Genomic DNA, 22,295 nt, shown 5'->3' with positions numbered 1-22,295 from the left:
GACTTTGTGGCCACTCTGGAGCCAAAGCTAGGATTTATATCAAGCAGTCACTAAACGTCAGGAGGCACTGTTCTTAATGTTTCACCTGAATTAGCTAATTTAATTTTCACAACATCCCTATGAAGCAGGTACTGTCATCATTTCCACGGAAATAGGTGCAGAGACTGTGGCACAAAGGAATTGAGTATCTGGCCCCGGGTCACACCGTTGGTGAGTGGTGGAGCTGAGTTGTGAGCCCAGGAAGCCTCACTCTAGAGCCCATCCTTGTACCCACCGTACTGCAGCTGCCTCCCCTGGAGGCCTGAATCCCCATGCTTTGCTGAATAGCCATCAATAAGCAAGGATGTAGGGTTCTCTCTCTTGCATTTTTTTTTAAACAAAGGTGGCTTAGGAATAATCACCGGAACTAACATCTGTACTGTTCTTTGCAGTTTGGTCCTCATCACAACTCATTATGGCAAACCAGGCAGGACCAATTGTCCCACTTTAGAGGTAAAGGAAGTTGAGTCTTTAACGGGATCCCTACCTACCAAATGGCAGGATCATGTCCTCTGACTTCAAGAGTCTCCCGGTTTTAACTCACTTCCTGTATTGGGTTCTGTGGTAACCAACATCCAAGCTGGTCCCCAGTGATCCCTGACTCTTGTATTATCCCTTCCCACACTGAATAAGACTCACTTGTGTGACCACTAGGATATCGTGGAAATGATGATGATGACTTCTGAAGCTAAGTCATAAAAGACTTTGGAGCTTCTGCCTTGATCTCTCTGGATTACTCACTCAGGAGGAACCAGCTGCCCTGCTGTGAGGATGCCAGCAGCCCTACAGAGGCCCCCGGTGAGGACCTGCAGCCTCCTGCCCACACCAGCACGAATATGCCAGCCTCGTGAGCGAGCCCCTGTGAAAGCTGATCCTCTAACCCGTCAGATGATGGCAGCCCCCGCCGACGTCTCTACTGCAATTTCACGAGAGACCCCATGATGGTTAATTTCCTGTGTCAATTTGACTGGCCATGGGGTGTCCAGATTAAACATGATTTCTGGGCGTGTCTGTGTGGGTGTTTCTGGATGAGAAACAGTAAGGTTGATGGCCCTCCGCAGTGTGAATGGGCATCATACAATCCGAGGGGCCTGAATAGGACAAATGGTGGGGGAAGGAAGAATTCATCCCTCTTCTTCCTGCTTCACTGCTTCAGCTGGGACACCTCATCTCACATTCTCCTGCCCTCAGACTTGGATTTACACCATTGGCTCCCCCGATTCTCAGGCCTTCAGACTCAGACTGAATTCCAACACCAGTTTTCCTGGGCATCAGGTTGTAGACAACAGGTAATGGGGTTTCGTAACATCCACATTGTGTGAGCCGATTTCTCATAATAAATTATATATACATAATATATATAGGTTATATATAGTTATAGTTATATCGTTTATATATAACATATAAATTTTATATAATATACAATAGTTTATATATCATATATATATATATATATATATATATATATATATATATATATATATATATATATGTAAAACTATTGGTTCTCTTTCTCTGGAAAACCCTGGCTAAATACAGACCTCAAGCCAAATCCACCCAACTAAGTCACTCTTGAATTCCTGACTCACAAAAACTCTGAGATAATAAATGTTTTTTGTTGTTTTAAGCCAGTTTTTTAACTGTTTTTTAAAAGTTGGGAGGAATTGTGCTTTGCAGTTTTAGATAACTATTACAACTTCCACCTCCAAAGTGTTGATCCTGGGGAAGGTCACTAACTAGCTGTGATCCTGAGAAAGTCTTTGGAACACTCTCTGGCGCTCCCCTGCTAAAAATAACCTAGGAAAATTTCTGAGTCATTCTTAAGGTAATTAATTAACCATTACAGCTGGATTCAGGGAATGCTCTGTGTAAAGATGAACTCCTGGCACAAATAGACTAATTCCTGGTAAACGTGCATCACGTACCTGTAAGTATTTAAAGAACATTTCATTGGTGCATCTGATCTATCAATTCATAAAGATCTGCTTGAAGATTCTGCTAGCAGTAGCCAACAAACGGTCACCAAGCATCTCTTAAGTTCCATTCTCTGTGCCGAGATACCCCAGAGGAAGGTAGGCCTTTGCTCACACTGAGCGTTCACTAAAAATGTCTTCCCGTACCCCCTACCGACCACAAACTTATCGCTTGCCCAAGGCTCACCTCAAATGCCTCTGAAATCTCCAGAGGCCACTGCCTCTGATGCCGCCCTCTGCACCACCCACAGCAGGAGAAGCTCAGCAAAGGTGTGTTGGTAAATGTTTAACAACCAGCTCTCTGAGGAGAAAAAATCCTGATTTGTAGACTATTTTTAATTTCTGTGGTGTTAATACTACTCCCACGGCTGCTTTAAAGCTGCCAACATGATGTTCCTGAGTGCAGAGTTAGGAAAAGATGTACACAGTCCGTCTCCTGAGCCAGTGCCAGCCGGCTCCAGCACATCCCTGCATTTTGGACACCTCACTCTCCCGTACTCTTGTCCTCCTGATGATTTTGAAATGTCCCTGGGACCTGTCCCCCTTCCCCATGCCCAGCATCTCTCCCTCAGCCCAGGTCTTCATCAACATCTGCCTGGACTATTGCAAGAGCCTCTTCCCTGTTCTCCCTGCCTCCGGGCCCTCCCTCCTCACTCCCACCCCTCCTCCCTCCTCACCCCCACCCCTCCTCCCTCCTCACCCCCACCCCTCTTCCCTCCTCACCCCCACCCCTCCTCCCTCCTCACCCCCACCCCTCCTCCCTCCTCACCCCCACCCCTCCTCCCTCCTCACTCCCACCCCTCCTCCCCAGCATCAGGAGTGAGCGCTCCTACACCGGTCGTCTCACGGCACTGTGCTGCCCATGCTTCAGATCCTTCAAACCCACGGTTTTCAATGGAAAGGTCAGAGTTGTCGGGTGTGCAAGCTCCTTATGATCTGACCCCCATCCACCAATCCATCTTCACACACACACGCACACTGAGCCCCAAGGCATTTCTCTGAGGAACCGTGATACTCTTCATGTCCCCCCTTGACGTTCCTACAGCCTAAAATGCTCTGTCTCCGGTCACTGCCCCACTCCTCCCTCTGGGCTTATCAGCGTTGTCCTCTTCCTCCAGCCCCTCTTGCCCCACATTCCCACGCATTTTATGGAGAACTCAGTGGGGGAACTTGCTACGGGGAACCACGGCTGCTTCTGTGTGCCTCTGCCTTTCTCTCCCCCCACCAAAGCCACAAGGTCCTTGAGGGCAGGAGCCTCGAGTGAGTCTCCTACTCTTCCGTGCCTGGCACCGTGTCCTGCGTGATGGGAGAGGCTGTCTGGCTCTGGAGAGGGAGGGTGGTGCTACGAGGTCAGTGGGGTGAGGCGGTGGGAATGTGCCCAGCCAAGCACCTCTCCCACCCCAAAGCCTCGGAGCTCCTGCCAGACAGGGGTACAGGTTGCTGAGGGAGGTGGGGGAGTGTGAGGGAGGGGAGTGAGGACCAGGAGCCTTTCCAGAATGCTCTATGGTGGCTGAGGCTCCCAGGATTCCTCCCCCATCTGTTTCCTTCTTCTGGGACTGAATGCCCCACTCTGCAGAGTTAAAACCCGTCTCTTAGGTTCTATGTCTGTTACGTCGCTTTAAATTGGTGATTATGGGCTCAAAACAACCACTGGGCCACATGTTAAAGGCTCTGGTCCAGGCTCTGATCCTGAGGCTGGAGGACAGCCACTCCCCTTTCCCCAAACACATTCAAACTTAAGTCCCAGGTCAAATGGACAATGTCTTGGATTTCAGGTACTTTCCTTAAAATAATTGTGAGAAAACACCTTTGGCAAGTTATCTCTGCTCCAGTTACTAAGAGACTCGGCAAGTCTCTTCCCTCCAGCTGGTTTTTCCATCTGAAAAAGAAAGTCAGTGACCAGCTGATCGCTAATATCTCTGGTGCTACGATTCTAAGCCAGTTCCCCCTCACCGTGCCTTAATCTCCTCATCTATAAAATGGTCATAATATCTACCCATCTCAGAGGGCTAGTGAAGATCAAAAGAGATAATGGACATAAAAATACTCTTGTATGCTATAATTATATTAGTATTATTATTTGTGAAATTTAATGAGGGCACTAAAAGTCTTTTATAAACATTCCTGGGTGATTTAAATAGATTTTAACATGATGGTAGTCATCATGGTGACTGTGAATCTAGGAGAAAAGCGAGAGTACATTAAAGGCGAGACTTCCTAAATGGGGACTCTTCACATAATTGGGCAAACTCATAGGTCAGACATCTCCTAGGTGAACTATGGACAGTTACAGGCCAGGCCTGTATCAGCAGTTTTCATTATGGCTTTTTTTATTCCACAGGATCTACGCAAAGGACCGGCCATTACAGTCTGTGCATGCCGGTTTATTCTAAGGCTTGTCCTGAATGTTCAGTCAGCCTTGTAACAGATGAGCTGAAGAGAATCAAAGTAACTCATGCCTGTTCGCCTTTCCCAGGTGGAGTGTAGCTAGGTCACTATAGTATTTCAAAACGTTTTCATTCCATCTTTTTTATTATCATTATTATTATTCAGCCCTTCAAAACCAAGGTCAAGATTCAGAAGTAAGCCATGTCTTACTTTGATCTTCAAGATCATGGGCACACTCTGCTCAGCAGCCTACATACCCGTGTCTCCAAGCACAGTAAAAGTCTAATTAGGAAATCTTTATAGTGTCCTTGAGAATTGGGACTCCGGGGGTAACTGAGGCCAGGGACAACAAGAGGAGTCCATGTCACTCCACAGCTTTTGCTTGAAAATGATGGCTGACCACTCTTCCAAGCCCCCAACCAAAGAATGACACTCTTCTTTTGCTCGGTAGATTAGTAGAGAAGTACTTGTTGGTAAACACCTGTGAGTGAATAGCCATTGACCCAGACCTCCCTGCGGTCCTCCTGCTTGTGTCACCCTGGCCACCCTGGCCACCCAAGCCCTCCCTCTGTACCTCGCACCACACACGTGATATTGGGAGTGTAGTTTCTGTTCAGTGGTTCCAACTGATGCTTAGAATAAAAGGTTGACTCCTAAGGAACCCACTTGTTCATCAATATACAGTTACCTGATCTACAAAGGTGGACAGACACAGGTGGCCTACCCACAGGTGACCATCTATCTTGCAACAATGTAAATGTATCTTACTGATGGAAGACACTGAGGAAGAAAGAAAAACTTACCCTCCCCACCACCCCAAAAGCAAGAGTTAACCAAGGCTCCCAGTCCACTGACCAGCCAATCAGAAACATCCTCTTGGGACTTCCCTGGTGGCGCAGTGGATAAGAATCTGCCTGCCAATGCAGGGGACACAGGTTCGAGCCCTGGTCCGGGAAGATCCCACGTGCCGCGGAGCAACTAAGCCCATGCGCCACAACTACTGAGCCTGCGCTCTAGAGCCCGGGAGCCACAACTACTGAGTCCACATGCCACAACTGCTGAAGCCCGTGTGCCTAGAGCCCATGCTCCGCCACAAGTGAAGCCACCGCAATGAGAAACCCGCGCACCACAACGAAGAATAGCCCCCGCTTATCACAACTAGAGAAAGCCTGCCTGCAGCAACGAAGACCCAACACAGCCAAAAATAACTTAATTAATTTAAAAAAAAAGAAAGTGAAATTCAAACATAATTATTGTTCTTTATAAAAAAAAAAAAGAAAAGAAAAGGAACAACTTCTTGGTATCTGAAAGGCAGCGCATTAGAAAATAGGCATGAAAGCAAAGTCCAATAGTGCTGTTATGAAGGGACTAAATGTCATCATTTTATTATTAATAAAATATTATTATTATTATGAAATATTTGATACTCATAAATTACTTTACAGATAAAAAAGTACTTTTCTCATGATTGATATTCTGCTAGTACAGTCATATTGATTGGTGAAACATTGAATTATTTCCATATCTATTGGTAAATAGCCACTGACCCAAGCCTCCCTGCAGTAGTGCTTCTTGGGTCACTCTGACCACCGGGCCCTTCCTCTGGACCCCCTCCCCGCTCCCACACACACACACGCACACACACACACCTGTCCAAGATCCAGCAATCAAACAGTTAGCACCTGGCCAAACAGAGGTCCCTAAGACCCGTGCTAGGCCAGTGCTACAGCCAGTGTCCATTCAGATGGGTAGCTGAACATGCCACGCTGGTTGTTGACTATTTTAATACCTCCCTGCCTAGCTGCACTGAGGACTTTAGGATGGAACAGCCTGCAGGGTTCCTGTACTCTGCACCCCACACTCTGCTCTCTGGCTCTGTGGCAGCCGCATTGTGGGAACGTAAGTCAGGTGGCTTCAGAAAGCCACAGGGCAAACGCTGAGTGCCTAGGCAGGCACTTAAATGTGACTAGCACTTAAATGTGGCCTCCTTCCCTTCGGCTGTACCCCAGAGCCCCAAGTTAGGTGCCTCTTAAAAACCAGAAATAATAACACGTAACAGCCACATGGGCAAGTCCCCAACCTGCCATCTGCATCAATTTCTCTCTGTTCAATCCAATGGAGAGAGATAATAACCTATCTTAGGCTTAATTAACATCTGGGCTCTGCTGCTGGGAGAGTCCCAAACCCATGTCTCCCTGTAATTGCAAACCTTTATTTATTTGGGCACTTTGATGACAGCCACGTAATGGGAACTATGGCCCAGACCCCATCAATAGCCTCATACTTGCCAGCAGCTGTCCACCTCCCCTCCGCACCCCGACCTGCCCCTCCCTATTCCTCTCCTGCCTGTCTACCCAGCCATCTCCCAGTATCCCTTGCTCATAATCCCCCTGCCTCATGCCATTCTGTGCTTGTAGAGCACTTGGAATCTGGAGGCCTGGACCGCAGTCCCAGATCTGCCCGTTACTTACTCCACCACCATGAGATGCATGCACTTGAAGTGCCCAGCACTTTGCCTTGCATACAGTAGGTGCTAAACACTTGTGGTGGCCTTCCTTTCTACTCCATTCCATTCTTTAACCCCTAGGTCTCTCACCTGAAAATTGAGTTATTTATGCTGCCCAGCCTGCCTCCCTTGAGTGGTTATGAGCGTCAGAAGAGAAAATGGCTAAGAGCATCCTTTGTAAGGTATGCTACACAGAAGGGTGGCCTCCTCAGAAGGAGGGAGGGTTGGAGTGCTGGAGGGATCACTGACCAGAAGAGCCTCCCGGGGGGAGAGTCCCTTGGACAGACCCCAATCTAGGGTCTAGCCTTTAGTAATGCAGGTCTCTAGGAAATAGGTCTCCATCCTCAAGAAGTTTTGGGGGAAGCGGAACTCCCAGGAAGCAACTAGAGAAGGATAGAGCAGGCTTGGCCACCACATGGCCAGAATCTCTCCGGGGCATGCTTCCCGATCCGCCTGAGACCCAACTGTCAGCAAGGAAAATTCCTCACATTTGTGTCATGCTTTTCCATAAGAAGTGGCTTATATACGTGATTTCCTTTGGATTGCACAATGCCATAAGGAAGCATAATTACCTTGTTTACAAATTTATCAGACCTAGGAGAAATGCACCTCTTTGTGCAACGTCACACAGGGAGCCTTGTAGAATGGGGTGCAAACCCAGGTCTCTGAGTTGGAATCCTGTGCTTCTATCCGTGTGGTGGTTACCTCTGGAAGAGACACAGCCTGTTGCCTTTGTTTTCTTTTTTTTCCCTCCCTTCCTTCCTTTCTTCTTTTTTTTTTTCTCGATAATGTTGCATTTATTTAAACTATTTGCTAGTTTATCTCTAAACTTATCAAAGAATAATAATGAATAAAGTAATGCCATATTCCATTAACACCCACACCAGTAAATTTCCCAGTTAATCCTGTTCGGTACCCTAAGCCTTTTTAAAAATACTATTTTGAATTAAAATATTTCTAAAATGCACTATACAGTGCTTTTTAAAAATTAGATTAGTTTATTATAAATGTAGCGTGCTAATAAAATAAAAATTCAGCCAGTCTACTATCATATAAAGTCCCCCTCTCCTGCCCTCCCTCAGGTCAGTATGCAGATTGAGCTGTTTACTAGAGGCATTTCTTTTTATATATATATAAATTTATTTATTTTATTTATTTATATTTGGCTGCATTGGGTCTTTGTTGCTGCGCACGGGCTTTCTCTAGTTGCAGTGAGTGGGGGCTACTCTTCATTGTGGTGCGCTGGCTTCTCATTGCGGTGGCTTCTCTTGTTGCAGAGCACAGGCTCTAGGCACGCAGGCTTCAGTAGTTGTGGCATGAGGGCTCAGTAGTTGTGGCTCATGGGCTTAGTTACTCCATGGCATGTGGGATCTTCCTGGACCAGCGCTCAAGCCCATGTCCGCTGCATTGGCAGGCAAATTCTTAACCACTGCGCCACCAGGGAAGCCCAGTAGAGGCATTTCTGACGTGGGACAGTGAGACCTCTCTCAGACCTCTGGGGGACAGTGCAATTCACTTAGGGCCTTCCCAGAACTTGCAGTGACCACTCACGCATCTATCCAGGTCTCCCTCTCACTGGAAAAGCAGAGCCGTCCTCTGTCCAGGTGTCTGGGTCCCTGGTGGGAGGAGCTGAGGCCTTTGTAGGAGAGAAGGACCCAGGCATCTCCCTGCAGGCGGCTGGGTCTGACCAAGGAAGAATTCGCTGACTTGTTCTCTACAGCCTCACAGGGCACTGTGACAAATCTTAGAAGAACTTTTCAAGAATCAGAGCTGTCATCCAGGGGCTGGGTTGTCTCAGGAGAAAGAGAGATCTGCTCCCAAAGGCCGTAGGAATTCACAGAGCCCCCAGAGAGGGGACAGTTTCCCTCAAAAATCCTTCTAGTGTTGGGCTAATGTTTACAGCAACTGTTTCTGAAAAGTTACTTGAACTCTGGGTCCTGAGTTCTTCAAAGCAGCCCTTAGGACCAAGTGCAGACTGAATGATGACTGTCTTCACAAACTTTTATAAATAACAGTTTTCCTCTGATCCTCCTAAAGTCTCAGCTCATCTAAACCTGGGCCTGTGGTCATAAGATGAAGAGTCTCTGTTGCAGAGACTGTATCTCTTCCTCAAGTCCATTTCCCTTTCCTTATGAGCACACTGCTGGACTACATTTCCCAGCTGGCCTTGCAGTTACATGTAACCACGAACTGAATTCTGGCCAATGGAACATGGTGAGAAGTTGTGTGTGTCACTTCTAGGCCTGCCCATTAAAACCTCCAAATGATCATGCACACTTTTTCTCTGTCCACTGGAAGACATTCTCTAGCTGGAAGCAGGTGACCCAGAGAGAATTTTGAGGTACTAGGATAGAGGTCAGCGAATTTTTTCTCTAAAGGACCAGATGGCAAATATTTTAGGCTTGTGGACTATACAGACTGTTGCAACTACTCAAGTCTGCTGCCATAGTGCAAAGCAGTCATAGACAATGCGTGAATGGATGAGCATGAATGTGTTCCAATTAAACTTCATATACAAAAACAGCCAGCAAGTCCAACTTGGCCCACGTCTCCTGCTCTAGAAGATGGTGGAGCCACAATGTAGAAGGAACCTGGGTCCCTAAATGACTGCTTGACAACCACAAGTATTCACACTGAATATTGCATAGGTGAGAAATAAACTCTCCTTATGTTAAGCCAGTAAGAGTATGGGATTTGTTAAAGCAGTTAACAGTCTTTACCCTATTTAATTATACCCAACATATTCTGTTCCTTCTGGTTGCCAGGTTCATGGATCAGGAAATGGACCAATGAGGAAGAAAACCCAAATATTCTTCAAAAATGGCCTTTAGAAGTACAGGGCTGGAGAGAGGTTGCAGGTAGGAAATTTTCAAAAGCATCCTCCAATCTCACCCTTTTAAAAAAAAAAAAAAAAGTTCTGGAGGATTTTACTTCCCCCAGAACCTAGATGAGGCAAAGTTTTAACTCAGTCAGAGCCTTTGAGAAGACTATCTTGATGGTTGAAAAGGATAACTATCTCTTTTGTGAAGCCCTCTATGACCACCCTTCCCTCACTTGGCTGGGTAGCGGTGGGTTGGCTGCTTGTCCTGTGTTCCCTCAATACTTTACACACTGACTGACCTTACTTCTTTTTAGCTTGTACAGGTATTACATGCTTTGGTCTCTTCCACTGGATTACAAGCTCCATTACAGCAGGGATGCCTTCTTGTTTCCCTAGGTGCACCCCATCCCCCACCTCAGACTCACCCACCTCACCCCACAGCCAGCACAGTGCTTGGCACACAGTAGGTGCATTATAAATGTTTCTCCAGTGAAGGAGAGAACTGGAATGCATGGATAAAGACATGCACAGATGGACATATATACACTACCAAACGTAAAATAGATAGCTGGTGGGAAGCAACCGCGTAGCACAGGGAGATCAGCTCTGTGCTTTGTGACCACCTAGAGGTGTGGGATAGGGAGGGCGGGAGGGAGGGAGATGCAAGAGGGAAGAGATATGTGTATGTGTAGCTGATTTACTTTGTTATAAAGAAGAAACTGGCACACCATTGTAAAGCAATTATACTCCAATAAAGATGTTAAAAAAAAAAAAAGACATGCACAGGTTAAGGTCAAAATTATCTAGGTAATAGGTAGAGAAACATAATTTATCATCCAAACTAGGACACTTTTGAGAGTGAAATGTGGCTCTACTATAATTATGTGAGGACATCAGGCACAAATGGGGACTGTCCTGAGCAAACCAGAATCTGTGGTCATCCTAGCAGAGGCCCCTGTGGATCGTGGTCTCCCACGATACAGAGCATTCCTCAAGGAAATTGGTGATTTCTATTAGTTTAAGGATCCTTTAAGATTAAAAACAAGCCAAAAAGGAGACTCAGAGTACAAAGGAAAGGAAAGGGTGACGTGATTTGAAGTTTTTCTTGGCCGAAATCTGGGAGGATCAGCATAGCTCTCTCATTGCGCTGTGAGCTTTCACTGATCATTTCACACTAATGCCAAGCACAACATCTTGAGTTTACAGTACAGCTCAGCTGCGTCCTAGAGCACAGTCCCAGGCATACCCACAGGAACTTGTACATGCGCGCACACACACACACACACACATACACACACCAGTTCCATCAGAACAGGAGGATCCTAATTATTCCTGTGTGTACTCTATCTACATAGCATGTCTCCAAGGAACACCTCAGAACTTCCACATTTCTAGAAAATAGTCTAAAGAATCACTCTAAGAGAACCGTGTCCATTTCAGGGACATCCATTTGAGAAGTAAATGAAATCATGATTGTGAATATTTGTGGAAAGTTTCAGGAAGTAGTGCGTGTGTGTGTGTGTGTGTGTGTGTCTGTCAGTCTGAGTGTAGAACAGTAATCACACTAGAAATACTGATCTGGCTGATCATCACATGCTGACAAAATGAATCTAATTACAGAGAACAAATAAAAATCTAGCCAGAGAACACAGGCAGTTGCCACGCTCTCCCGCCACAGCCGATGGAAGAGATTGGGCTGGAGGTGGAGCCACATAGTTCAGGTGGCTATCTAGAGCTTCAGACGGAAAATTGGCCCATAATCTTTCCACATAAAGCATGCCATTTGAAAGCCCACCTACGGTTTCCTATTCTTAATAGATTACTTCCTTGTGTTTGCCTGTTTTCCCTCCTTGGGTCCCTGGAACATGTTTCATGGAAAATGTCCCTGCCCAGCTATACATTCCCTCCGTGGAGGAGCCCCACTGAGGCTCACTCATCCCGACCGTGTTATTTCAATCTGAGTATTCCAGCAGCCACCACTCCTTTCCTGGACTGCTCTTTACCGAGAGCACTGACTTATCCAACATTTAGATTTTGAGCCTCAAAGCAACCTGAGAGATCATTTGGTTAGCTATTACTACCTCCATTTCACAAAAAGAAACTGGCCCAAAGTCAAAGAGCTGATATACGGGAAAACCAAGGCTAGAACCAGGTCTCAAGTCCAATTCTCTTTTGGCTCTACCCACAGACTCATCCACAAGAATACTACCCCCCACCCCACCCTAGTCCCCCAGTTATTTCGTTTGTCAGTTAATATTGGACATTTGCTAAGACCTGGGTCAAAGAAATGAAGTGGCAGAGATATTACGTAACTAAAACCTCTTTGGACTTCATCAACGTGAACACCTCCAAAAGGGTCTGACCAGCCACGGGCTCCGTGAGCTTCCTTCATCAGCAACAACTGCTACAGATATGAGAGGAAGGGTCCCACACACCTTGGTGTGGCTCCACATCTCCTTCGGGCAGTAGTGTGGTTTGGTGCGGGCACAAACAGGATCACCTGATCTCATGGTGCTCCTTTAAAGAGATGAGCTCCTCTACTGGAAATCAGGTAGTGTGAGCGTTTTCCCTGGGAATCGAGGACGTGGAGGATGAGTTGGCCTGCAAAGGCTAAGACAGGTTTACCTGCAGAGGAAGCCTTGGTGCAGGACAGACAGCAGCTGTGGACAAGGAACTGCTGATGGTTTTGTAGATCTTTAGATGGCGCCTGGGAATCATTTGCAAGCCCTGATCTGGCACACAGAACTGATAGTAGGACCCAGTGGCCCTACCCACCCTCCCTCCTTGAACCCATGAGACTTTGGCAACATCACTTTCTCTGTGTATGAGTTCAGCTGCAAGAGTGTGACCTTTAGGAACGTGGCTTATGACGCTAGAATATCTGTAATGTTAGGAGAAGTATTCCCTGCACTAAAACATTTTTTCCTGCCTACTGTGGCCTCCTACATCACGGTGCCTGAAATTCTCTTATTATGGGGTCTTATATCTCAAAGGCTTTTAATATCCAAGAATACCCTATTAAAATGTCAGTTCCCTGAAAAGGCCACTTAGGTAAGAGTTTGGGACACACTGTAGGCTTTAGGAACAATTGCTTGAGGATGCAAAAGTGCGAACATTACCACTTAGGGAAGGGAGGGAGGCAGGCCCTGTGCTTCACACACACACACACACACTTGGCCCATGTCACCAAGGCAGTGGGGGGAGAAATTAGAAGCCTGAGTTCTAATCGTGGCTCCACTATAAGCTCCCTGCAACACCTGAACGAGTCCTTTCCCTTCTCTGAGCTCGGTGTCCTCATCTATAAAAGGAAGGGACTGGTCTGGAAGTGCGCTGAGGTTCTGTCTGGCTCTCAGGCTCTCAGGGAGAGTAGATGATCTTGGAGCGAGCTGGTGACCTCTTGAGCCATTCATTGTTGGCTAATCCTGGAACAGAGGAGAGGGAGAATCCCCGACAGGCAGCAAAGAATAAATTCCCCTAGGAGAGGGATCCAGGATTGGGATGGGTCCTGGAGTAGGGAGGAGCGAGAGGGTGGGGAAGATGCCCCAGGATGCCTACTCCCTCCTACTCCCAGACTTGTTGCCAGTGGGTCCTGATCACCCTTGTTAGGAAAACAAAACACCGTGCTACCAGGTGCCCTTATGGTCTTTGATCAGATGCCTGGGCTCTGCCAACTTTCCTTGAAGAGTGGCTGGGTTGCTTTCAAACTAACTTATCCCAACCAAAAAAATACAGAGAAAGAGAGGGTAGGACTTGGAGTTAGGAGACCTGACTTCTGGCCCCAACTTGCTGAGTGATCTTAGGGCAAGTTATTTTATGTTTCCTAACCTGGCCCGTAGATACAGTATCAGCCTGCATTTTAGGACACAGCATGGCCTCCAAGTTTTGAGGTAGTGAAAGGGATGTCTAGCAGGCAACTCCTGCTCTGGCTTGGCCAAGAGAACATCACCTCCAAATTAGACTCTGGTGAGGGTCCAGGCCACAGTGAGTCCTAAAGATGTCCCCAGAGCCCCAGACAGTTTCTAGCCCACAGTCAGATGTTTCTTCTATTCTCACCCACTAGGGGATGGAGGAAGGCAGAAACATGCTTGACTTTAACCTTTGCTCCTTCTTTAATTCAGAACATTAGTTCTGCTATTATCTAATGCCATCCATCCATTTTACCTATGAGGATCCCAAGGCTAGAGAGGGGAAGTGACTTGACTGGGTCAGTGCAGACAGAGTCTCGATCACTTCAAGGCCTGGATTCAAGGCTCTTCCTTCAGGCTTCTGCCATACCACATTTTACGAGCCTTCATTTGGCTCAAATTACAGGGAGGTATATGGGCAATAACTTTGGTGACTACAATTCCATTAAAGCTAATTCCAAGTAAACCATCCTTCTCCAAACCAGAACCATCCCTTCCCTAAGAAGGTCGGGGAAGTTCCAAGGAAAATCTTGAGAACTGAATCTACCTGATATGGAGTGGAGGAGTCAATTGAATCCCAATCTTCCCTCCCTTCCAAACATAATATCCTTAAAACCTTGGCTCCTCCATCTGGGTGATGACCTTGAACTTTATCAGCCCTATTCTCATAGCATGAAGTGGAATCACCCCCTTTACTCCCTCCTTAGCATTTCCTGAGCACCTACTAGGTGTTGGGCTCTATGCTAAGTTTGGTGAATCAGAGATGCCTAAAGTCACATGCCTGTCCTGGGAGAACTCAGCCAACCAGGAGGGATACAGATGATTAATAAATATGGTGCAAGGGAAAGAGCTCCTCCACCCTCAAACTACACCTGCTCTTCTAGGGCAAGGCCTTGCCAGACCAGACCTCAGGGGTGGAAACAAGAGGAGACCAAGTTCCTCTGGGGGTGGCCACCCCACCCACCAGCAGCATCCTTGCCAGGAAGACAGACACCTGGCCCCTCTACCTTCAGCATCGTGCAGCTAGTAGACACTCATGCGCACTTGTTGGTGAGAGTGGTATGTTAAAGAATGGCACACAAGTTTATCATCCAGCACCTACCATGTGTAAAATGTAGGGGTAGCTAAGAAAGGGGGAAACAAAGAACAATTCAACTGCCAGTTTCTGCCATCCCAAAGCTAAAAATCTAGTCATAAGCCATAAAAACTGGAGGAATGTGAAAAGAGCATGGGTTTAGGAGTTTGAAACCCTGGGTCTTGGTGTCTCCTTGTATAACTTTGGGCAGGACATCACCCCTCTGTACCTCATTTGTTCATTTCTAAGTGGGGGGTGGGCAGGGCCAAAGCATGCCCTGGAGTTGCAGGATTGGTGTTGATGGATGACTGTGTGCTTGGTTTGTTTTTCCTTTAAAGTTTGGGCTTTCTTTTATTCCATGTGATTAAAGTCTGAACTAGGTTTGTGGGAAGAAGGAAAAACGAAGCCAGGATCAGGTGGGAAGCTGGGTAATAGGAGAAGCCCAAGGGGAATGATGTGTTACAGGAGGAAGTGGGGTGGGAGGTAGACGAAGAAGAGAAACAGGAAAGGAGGTGGTCAGAAGGGCTGCTCTCCCTGGGGGTTAGAAACAAGGGCCTTTGCTGGTGCCACTGAACAGCCCTAGAGCAGTGAAGGAATTAGTGCCAAGCTCCAGGGCCACCTAGCCATTCAAACCACCAAAATGATGGTTAGTCAAGGCTGTTCAGATTGGGTCACTCCAGAGCTGGGGGGGGTGGCGGGGGGGGAGGGCGGGAAGTGGGGTTGGTCCCAGGCACACTGTGAACATGGATGAGCCAGCAGGAGCAGGAAAGGCCCCAGCTAACCGTAAAGCCAGATCCAGATGGGGCCGAGCACATGGAACATTCTCCAGGGTAGATCACATGCTGGGTCACAAAGCAAGCCTCGGTAGATTTCAGGAAACTGAAATCATAACAAGCATCTTTTGCAACCACAACACTATGAGGCTAGAAATCAACTATAAGAAAAAAACTGAAAGAAACACAAACATGTGGAGGCTAAACAATATGCTACTAAACAACCAATGGATCACTGAAGAAATCAAAGAGGGAATCAAAAAATACCTAGAGACAGATGTGGCCAAGTACAGAAAAACCTGGTGCCAAGAGTATAGAGCGCCCTGGCCCTAGGGGCCTCCTGCCCTCCTGGAGCCCTGAGTAGTTTCCCATGTGTCAGGCAAGGCTCCTAGCACCAACAATCCCTGCACATTGCTAGCTCTGTCATGCATCACTTACCAGCAGATGCTAAGGCTACGGCTGCATACCACACAGAGGAAAGAGTTCTTCTTATTACATTACTAAACCCTTTAGAAATGAGGGCAACGAGCTCCTAATAGAATTGTTACGTTTCTCATGGTTCTTGGTGACTCCCATGAGGTTTTCTAATCTCCAGTGTGGTGCCAGGGGTGGATTCTACCAGCCAGTTCCTTCTCCTTTCACAAGCAGAACCCTTAAAAGCAACTCTGTCCCTGGGAGGGCATTGTGCTTTCTCAGTATAACAGAGCCTTTCTAATTTGTTTAAAATCTACTCTTCTGCTGACTGAGGGGCAGTGAGAGGGAAGGTTTTCTTTAGGGGGGGCGCATGCGTGTGTGTAGAGTGGGTGTTGTCTGACACTGTAATAGTTGAGAGGCTATGTAATACCACTGTCTATTTTACTGTCCTACTCCTCTCTCCTTCTGCCTCAACACACACAAAAGTTGTACAAATGGGATGTTTGTGCCGAGAGAGGTGGAGAAACACCTCCTCTGTGGACGCACGCGGCCACCCCTGCAACCATCTTTCTTTCAGCCGGAAGTCACTCCGTGTTTCGTGCCGTCAAGGCTGCATTGTTGGACACCGAGGATAACTTAGGCTGGGGAAGACTGTGGCAAGAGTCTCACTGCATTTAAAGTACCATCAGGTAGTAAAGGAGAAACGTGAGCCTCACCCTGCAAGACGGAAAAGCTAAATTTGATGAATAAGCCAGACCTCAGGTGCTTTCTGGAACGTGTATTTCCTCTGCTTCGCTGTGCTTTTGTCACACCACTCTTTTCCCTCTGAGTGTCAAGAGTAAATTGGTTTTCCGGTTTTGTTTTGTTTTGTTTTTTCATTTAAAACATCTCTCCTTACGCTAGTGATGTCATCCCTGGAAGACTGAGATGTAAGAAGAGGTGAATCATGTATCACCTTCGCATCTCTTCTAGAATTACATCAGCCAGAGCCCTGGGGTGCAGTGGGGATAAAAGCCAAAAAGTAGAGGGGAGGAAAGAGGGAAAGGGAGGGCGCCGGTGGGGGAGGGAAAAAGAGAGCTGGTTCTTTTGCAGTCTGCTTATTTTCTTCTTTCTCCTTCCTCACCCCCTAAACAGCCCTTCCCTATTTATAAATCAGATAACAGGAAAAATCAGACTTTAAAGAGACAGTTGCCTTATATTTATTGATGGTGTTGGTGTAAATGTCATTTGTTTGAACTTTCTGACCAATCACCATACCCTCATCAGTCACAGACGAAAGCCACCTTGGCATTCTCTCTGGACACATCAATTGGATTAAGAAGGAAGACATGAAGACCCTGCCCCACCCCCCAAGTATTCATCAAATGATCTTCACCGTGATTAACGTTCTCATCAGTTTCAAACAGCAAAGGAACTGGCAGTGCATGGAAACAATTTGAAATATGAAATTACTGAAATGTGAAATCTAATCATGCAAACTAGCGATGACCCGCAGCTGACTTTCCTGCCCTCTCTCTACCTGGGGGTTTGAAAACATCATTCAATAATGTGTAGCTGAGGTATTCAGGGAAAGGGATAGGGACTCTCAACCAAAGCAAAATATAATAGAAGAGAAATATAAGATAGGCCTTGTTCTAATGCCCTCAGAAAGTGACTCTGAATATTTTTCAATTTCCCACACACCCACCCACCCTTTGCTTTTCTAAAGATCATCTTATGCCTGAACCACTCCTGTTAATTAGGAAGAAAGTCTACCACCCCCCTTCCTCTACGGCTCCAGTGAATTCCAGACTCCTTAGGATCACTGGGTCTAGCTGCTCAGAACGTATTTATGATGAAAACAAAACCAAGGGCCTCAGGACACTACACTAGGGAAGGCCAGGAGAGCGCTCAATTTCTGCAACACAGGAAAAGGGGCCCATAGGGGCAAAGGGAAAAAATAGTTTGCAGAAGGCACAGTTTTGGCAGAATCTTATTACAGCTTCCAGCTGATCGGGTGTAGCCAAACTAGAGACATCTGTTTGGAGTTTACAACAGAAACAAACACACGGAAAGCATGAAAACGCTAAGACACACACACAGACCAAGCTCTAGCAGTCCTTCTCCGCCTTGACCTCCAAACCATCCTCCCACTGGGTCATGCTGGGTTGTAGAAGGGAAGGAAATAGGCTCTTCCACCTGCCCCTGCCCCGACCCCACCCCACGTGCACCATGACTCATTCAAGCCATGACTGGAACCTCTCCACTTTCCTCTCTCCTTGACTTTCCTCCCAGGAAAAACAGAGATGTTCCCACTCCTCAGAGAGCATCATGGGGACTTTCCTTAGCTCTCTAATTCACATCTTTAAAGCTCCTTGAGCTGTTTGGAAAGGAAAAGGTGAACCACAGAAGGAGGTGGTAAAACCTCAGAAGACCTTGAAAGTCACCCCTCCCTAAATAACCTCATAGGTCTGGCAATGAGGAACAGAACTCACCCGGCATCTCCAAGAATTGCCTCAAAGAAGTCAGAAAAAGCCCACACTCACATTAACTAATAATAAGTGAAGAATATGGTCCCAGCTGCAGCATCCAGAGTTGCAGAGGACCAGAAAGGCCCCAGGCTACGCATAAAGTGGGTTCCCCTTCCCTAATTACCTCCAAGCCCCGCAAAGGACAAAGACTGTCCTCCCACCCCATCCCAGCCATGGTCGCACCTTCTGCCGCCCAGCCCCACGGCCAAGCATTTTCTGAAGCAGGTCTAGACGCTCACCTGTTCTGTTAAATTTTCCTCTTTATTCTCTCCCCACTGGCGGGCAAACAGAACCAGAGCAGTGCTACTCTTTAAAAATAACAAAATGTTTTATACACATTTCTGTATATACAGCTGAACAACATTTTACATGTCCCTTTTGCACAGCAAAAGATATAAACATTGGACTCTGAGAACACAGTTATGTACAAAAAAAAAAAAAAACCAAAAAGATGTCAAAAATACTTCACAACAGTGCAAAAATATTTTACACAGTATCATGGAGTGAGATCTTTTGAGCGGGAGCAAGGTGTGTGTGTTTCTAAAGGAAAACTCCTTTTTTAGATATTAGATGTCTTTAACTGTAAACAAAATGCAACTTTCTTTCTCCCCCCCTCCCTTCCCCACCAGTTATTTGAGGAATTTGGCAGAATTTCAAGGGTCTGAGTCTGAGGTAAACAACCCAAGCTCTCGCACCAAAAAGACTGGGGGCAAGGAGGTGGCACTAAAGCCTCAAACATTGTGAGAGCAAATTCTTTTTTTTTTTTTTTTTTTTAATGACATGTCAATGACAGCGCCAGGCCGCTCCCAGTTGGGGGCTGGTGGAGGAAGTTAACCCCTCCTCCTCAGGCCCCAGCTGCCCCACAAACAGGAAACTGGCCGGCAGACACCTCACGCCTGTGGGGCTTTGCTAACACCAGCTGCCCTTCCCCTCCCCAGACCCCAGAGGCTGCCTCTCTCCCCTTCCTTGTAGAGTTTCCCTCCCCCATATCTCCACGTGCAATCTGAGCCCTGCTTCAAACAGAGCCAAACGTATGGGGGTGGGGGAGGGTCTGGGCCTCAAGTGTCCCCTTTCCCCTTTCTTTGGGGGGGGTGGGTCGGGGAGGTAAGGAAGTGGTGGAGAGACGGGGTGGGGGGGTCACGATGGGGCAACAGGGGAGCGCACAGGACATTGCTGGGAGCTCAGCCCGAGTGGGGCTCGTCTGAGCTGGCGCAGTCGGCGGGGTCGGACTGGTCCCCGGCGGTGGTAGTGGTGGGTTCCGGGCCCCCTCCTTCGATGGAGCTCTCGCTACCCGTGCTCTCACCCGACAGTAGGCGCGTCACTCGCAAGTCGGCCTGCAGGCTGCGTACGTCGTTGCCGAAGCTGAGCTCTCCCAGATCATTAATAAGCTGGGACAGCTCGGCCTTCATGTCGGAGGTGCTGCCCAGCAGCAGAGACGGGGACACAGCCTCAGGACCCGGCGAGACCCCGCCGCCCCCCAGCGCCTCTTCGCGGCCACTCTCCAGCGTGTCCAGCAAGTCCCCGCATTCGAAGTGCATGGCCACCACCAGCGCCCGCTGCGCCTCGGCCTCTTGCTCTGCCGGGTCTCCCTCCCCGGCTCGGTCCTCCTCCTCCTCCTCCTCCTCCTCCTCCTCCGGGCAGCCCTCCGTGTGCAACCCTCTCTCTTCCTCCTGCAGCTCCTGCTCCTGCTGTTCGCCGAGCAGATCCTCGGTGATGGAGCCGAGCTTGGGCGCGCTGCGGCTGCGCTCCACCGGCGGCTTGTAGCAGCAGGGTCCGTGCAGGAGCAGCTTGCGCAGAGGCACTAGCGGGATGGTGTGCGCGCCCACCAGCTCCTGCTGTTGGTGACGCGCATCGTCCCGCCGCTTGAGCCGTTTAAATTCCGCCAGAGCGTTGGCTGACGTCTGGTAAAGCAGCAGGGCCATGGCCTGCGCCTTCTCGGGCTTGGACACCAGCACCGCGTGGCAGCGCAGCATTACCGCCTTGTGTTTGAGCTCGTGCCGGTACACCCAGGCGAAGACCTTGGGCAGTCGCGCGTCCGCTACGCAGTAGGTAACGCGGTGCAGCAGGTAGAGGTGGCCCGGGCGGCGCAGCGCACGCTCCTCGGCGTGCACCATGCGGATGCCCTGCGCACTCACAGTCAGCTTCATCTTGGTGCCCTGACGGCCCGCCTCGCTCTTGCTCCAGATCTTGCCCACCGCTAGGTCGGTGCAGCCGTCGCCGCGCGCCTGGATGGTGGTGGCATTGCCCAGGTAGAGCACGGTGTAAGTTGGGTCCTCGCTGGTGATGTGCAGCTTCTTGCGCTTGGAGCGGAACATGCTGCCCACCCGGCTGAGCGCGCCTTCGGGGCACGCCCGCGCCAGAGAGCTGAGCGCCGAGTAGTGCAGGCTCACCGCGTAGCCCTTGGGTTTGGACGCCTGCCGTGGCGGCGCCTCGGCCAGCAGCTCGAACTTGTGCTTCTTCCACGGCAGCATCTCCGGAGGGCGCCCCAGCGCAGCTGGGCGGCGGCGGCGGCGGAGCGCCGATTGAGAGCCCGGCTGAGCCACCCGCCCCGGCCGGGCCCGGCCGGGGCAAGACCGAAAAATAAAACTCTGCTGGGAGTGGCCCAGTCGGAGGGAGTGGGGGCGGGGGAGATGTTCGAGAACCCCGCCGAAAGAGGTAGGGGTAGAATTTTTTTTTAAGAGGATTTAACTGCAAGGAGTGGTGGGGAGGGAGGAGCACACAGATTTACCCCAGCCTGGGCAGGACCAGGGCAAAGAGTCTTGGGCAAGCAAAATGAGAGAAAGCACGAGAGTGGAGCAGAAAATGTCTCTAGAAAAAAGGGATGCGCGCGTGCAGCAAAAGCAGCCGGGATGGTGCGAGAATACGCAGGAACTCCCCGGCGAAGGTGAAAAGGGGCCCCCTCTCACACTCACAATCCCCAGGGCTAGGGCCAGAAACCGCGGAAACTCAACCGCTAGTGTGCCCAGGGGTCGGTACTCCCCACCCCCAAGGGGTGCTGGAGGCAGAGAGGCCCTCGGCTGAGCGGGTCCCAGAATCAGCTGCTTGCCCCAGGTGCGCTCAGATGGTGGGTCCGGCTGGCCGCGGCGGGCCCAGAGCAGCAGTCCCGCCGTGGCTCACTGCATCTTCTCTCCCGCAGGACGCCGGGGACTCGGGCTTCTCCGGCTCACTGTCCGGGCTGGCTCCGCCAGGGCAGCGCCAGGCTCCGAGGGCGGGGCGTGCGCATGGTCGGCTCCGGAGATGGTCGCTACCTCATTTCTTCCCTCCGGAGGGTGTCCGACTACGCTCCCGGGATCCCCTGGCTCGGCTGCCCGCCTTTGCTGCGCGCCCCCTCCGGTGTCGCGAGCGGTAGCTGCCTCGCCAGCCTCACATCCTTGCCGTCTGGGAGGAAGATCTCGGGTAAATATAGGCCGGCGCGAACCATTCGCCGCGCGGGGACAGGGGAGGAGCAGAGAAGAGGATCTGTTTCGGGCTTGGAAGCCCGGCGGGTTCCTGGTCTCTTAAAGGGACCTGGTTGCAGCCATTGGTTGAGGGAAAGGGGAGAACGGTCCAACCTGGCAATTAAATCCCAAGTTTAAGAGCAGAAATTCTGTAGAATTTATCTACAAAAATCGCCAAGACCTTTGGTTACCCCGCAAGAAAAGCAACTTGAATTCTGACACTCCACCCCCAGCCTGAGTTGCAACTCACTGATGTCTGTCTCCATCGGAACTTCTGGGGGAGGTGGTGGAAGGTGGGATTTACACTATAAAATACAAAAAGGTTGGGGAAATAGTGATTCTTTCCGCGTGTAATAGCTTTCTGAAATTGACTGGGTGCTGTTTAATTTTTTTTTTCCAGAATTTTATTCTATTAAAGAAAATAAATAGGGGCAAAGAAAACGCTGAGACTTAT

The 22,295-nt window shown here is 48.9% G+C and overlaps 1 protein-coding gene across 1 annotated transcript; it reads right to left on the bottom strand.

Moving 5' to 3' along the window:
• Positions 1–18,646: 18,646 nt before the first annotated feature.
• FAM43A (family with sequence similarity 43 member A) lies at positions 18,647–21,790 on the bottom strand. Its single transcript, XM_068546474.1, has one exon. It carries the CDS (start codon positions 20,873–20,875, stop codon positions 19,586–19,588), a length of 1,290 nt encoding a protein of 429 aa, XP_068402575.1. The 5' UTR covers positions 20,876–21,790; the 3' UTR covers positions 18,647–19,585.
• Positions 21,791–22,295: the final 505 nt, after the last annotated feature.

Source organism: Eschrichtius robustus, chromosome 6 (assembly GCF_028021215.1).
Source record: "Eschrichtius robustus isolate mEscRob2 chromosome 6, mEscRob2.pri, whole genome shotgun sequence".
Taxonomy (NCBI): domain Eukaryota; kingdom Metazoa; phylum Chordata; class Mammalia; order Artiodactyla; family Eschrichtiidae; genus Eschrichtius; species Eschrichtius robustus.
The sequence above is the reverse complement of the archived record's forward strand: the minus strand, read 5'-3'. Positions and strand labels throughout refer to the sequence as shown.

Bases quoted from the DNA above. Each gene is read 5' to 3' on its own strand.
- FAM43A (XM_068546474.1), bottom strand. From the start codon at position 20,875: ATGCTGCCGTGGAAGAAGCACAAGTTCGAGCTGCTGGCCGAGGCGCCG.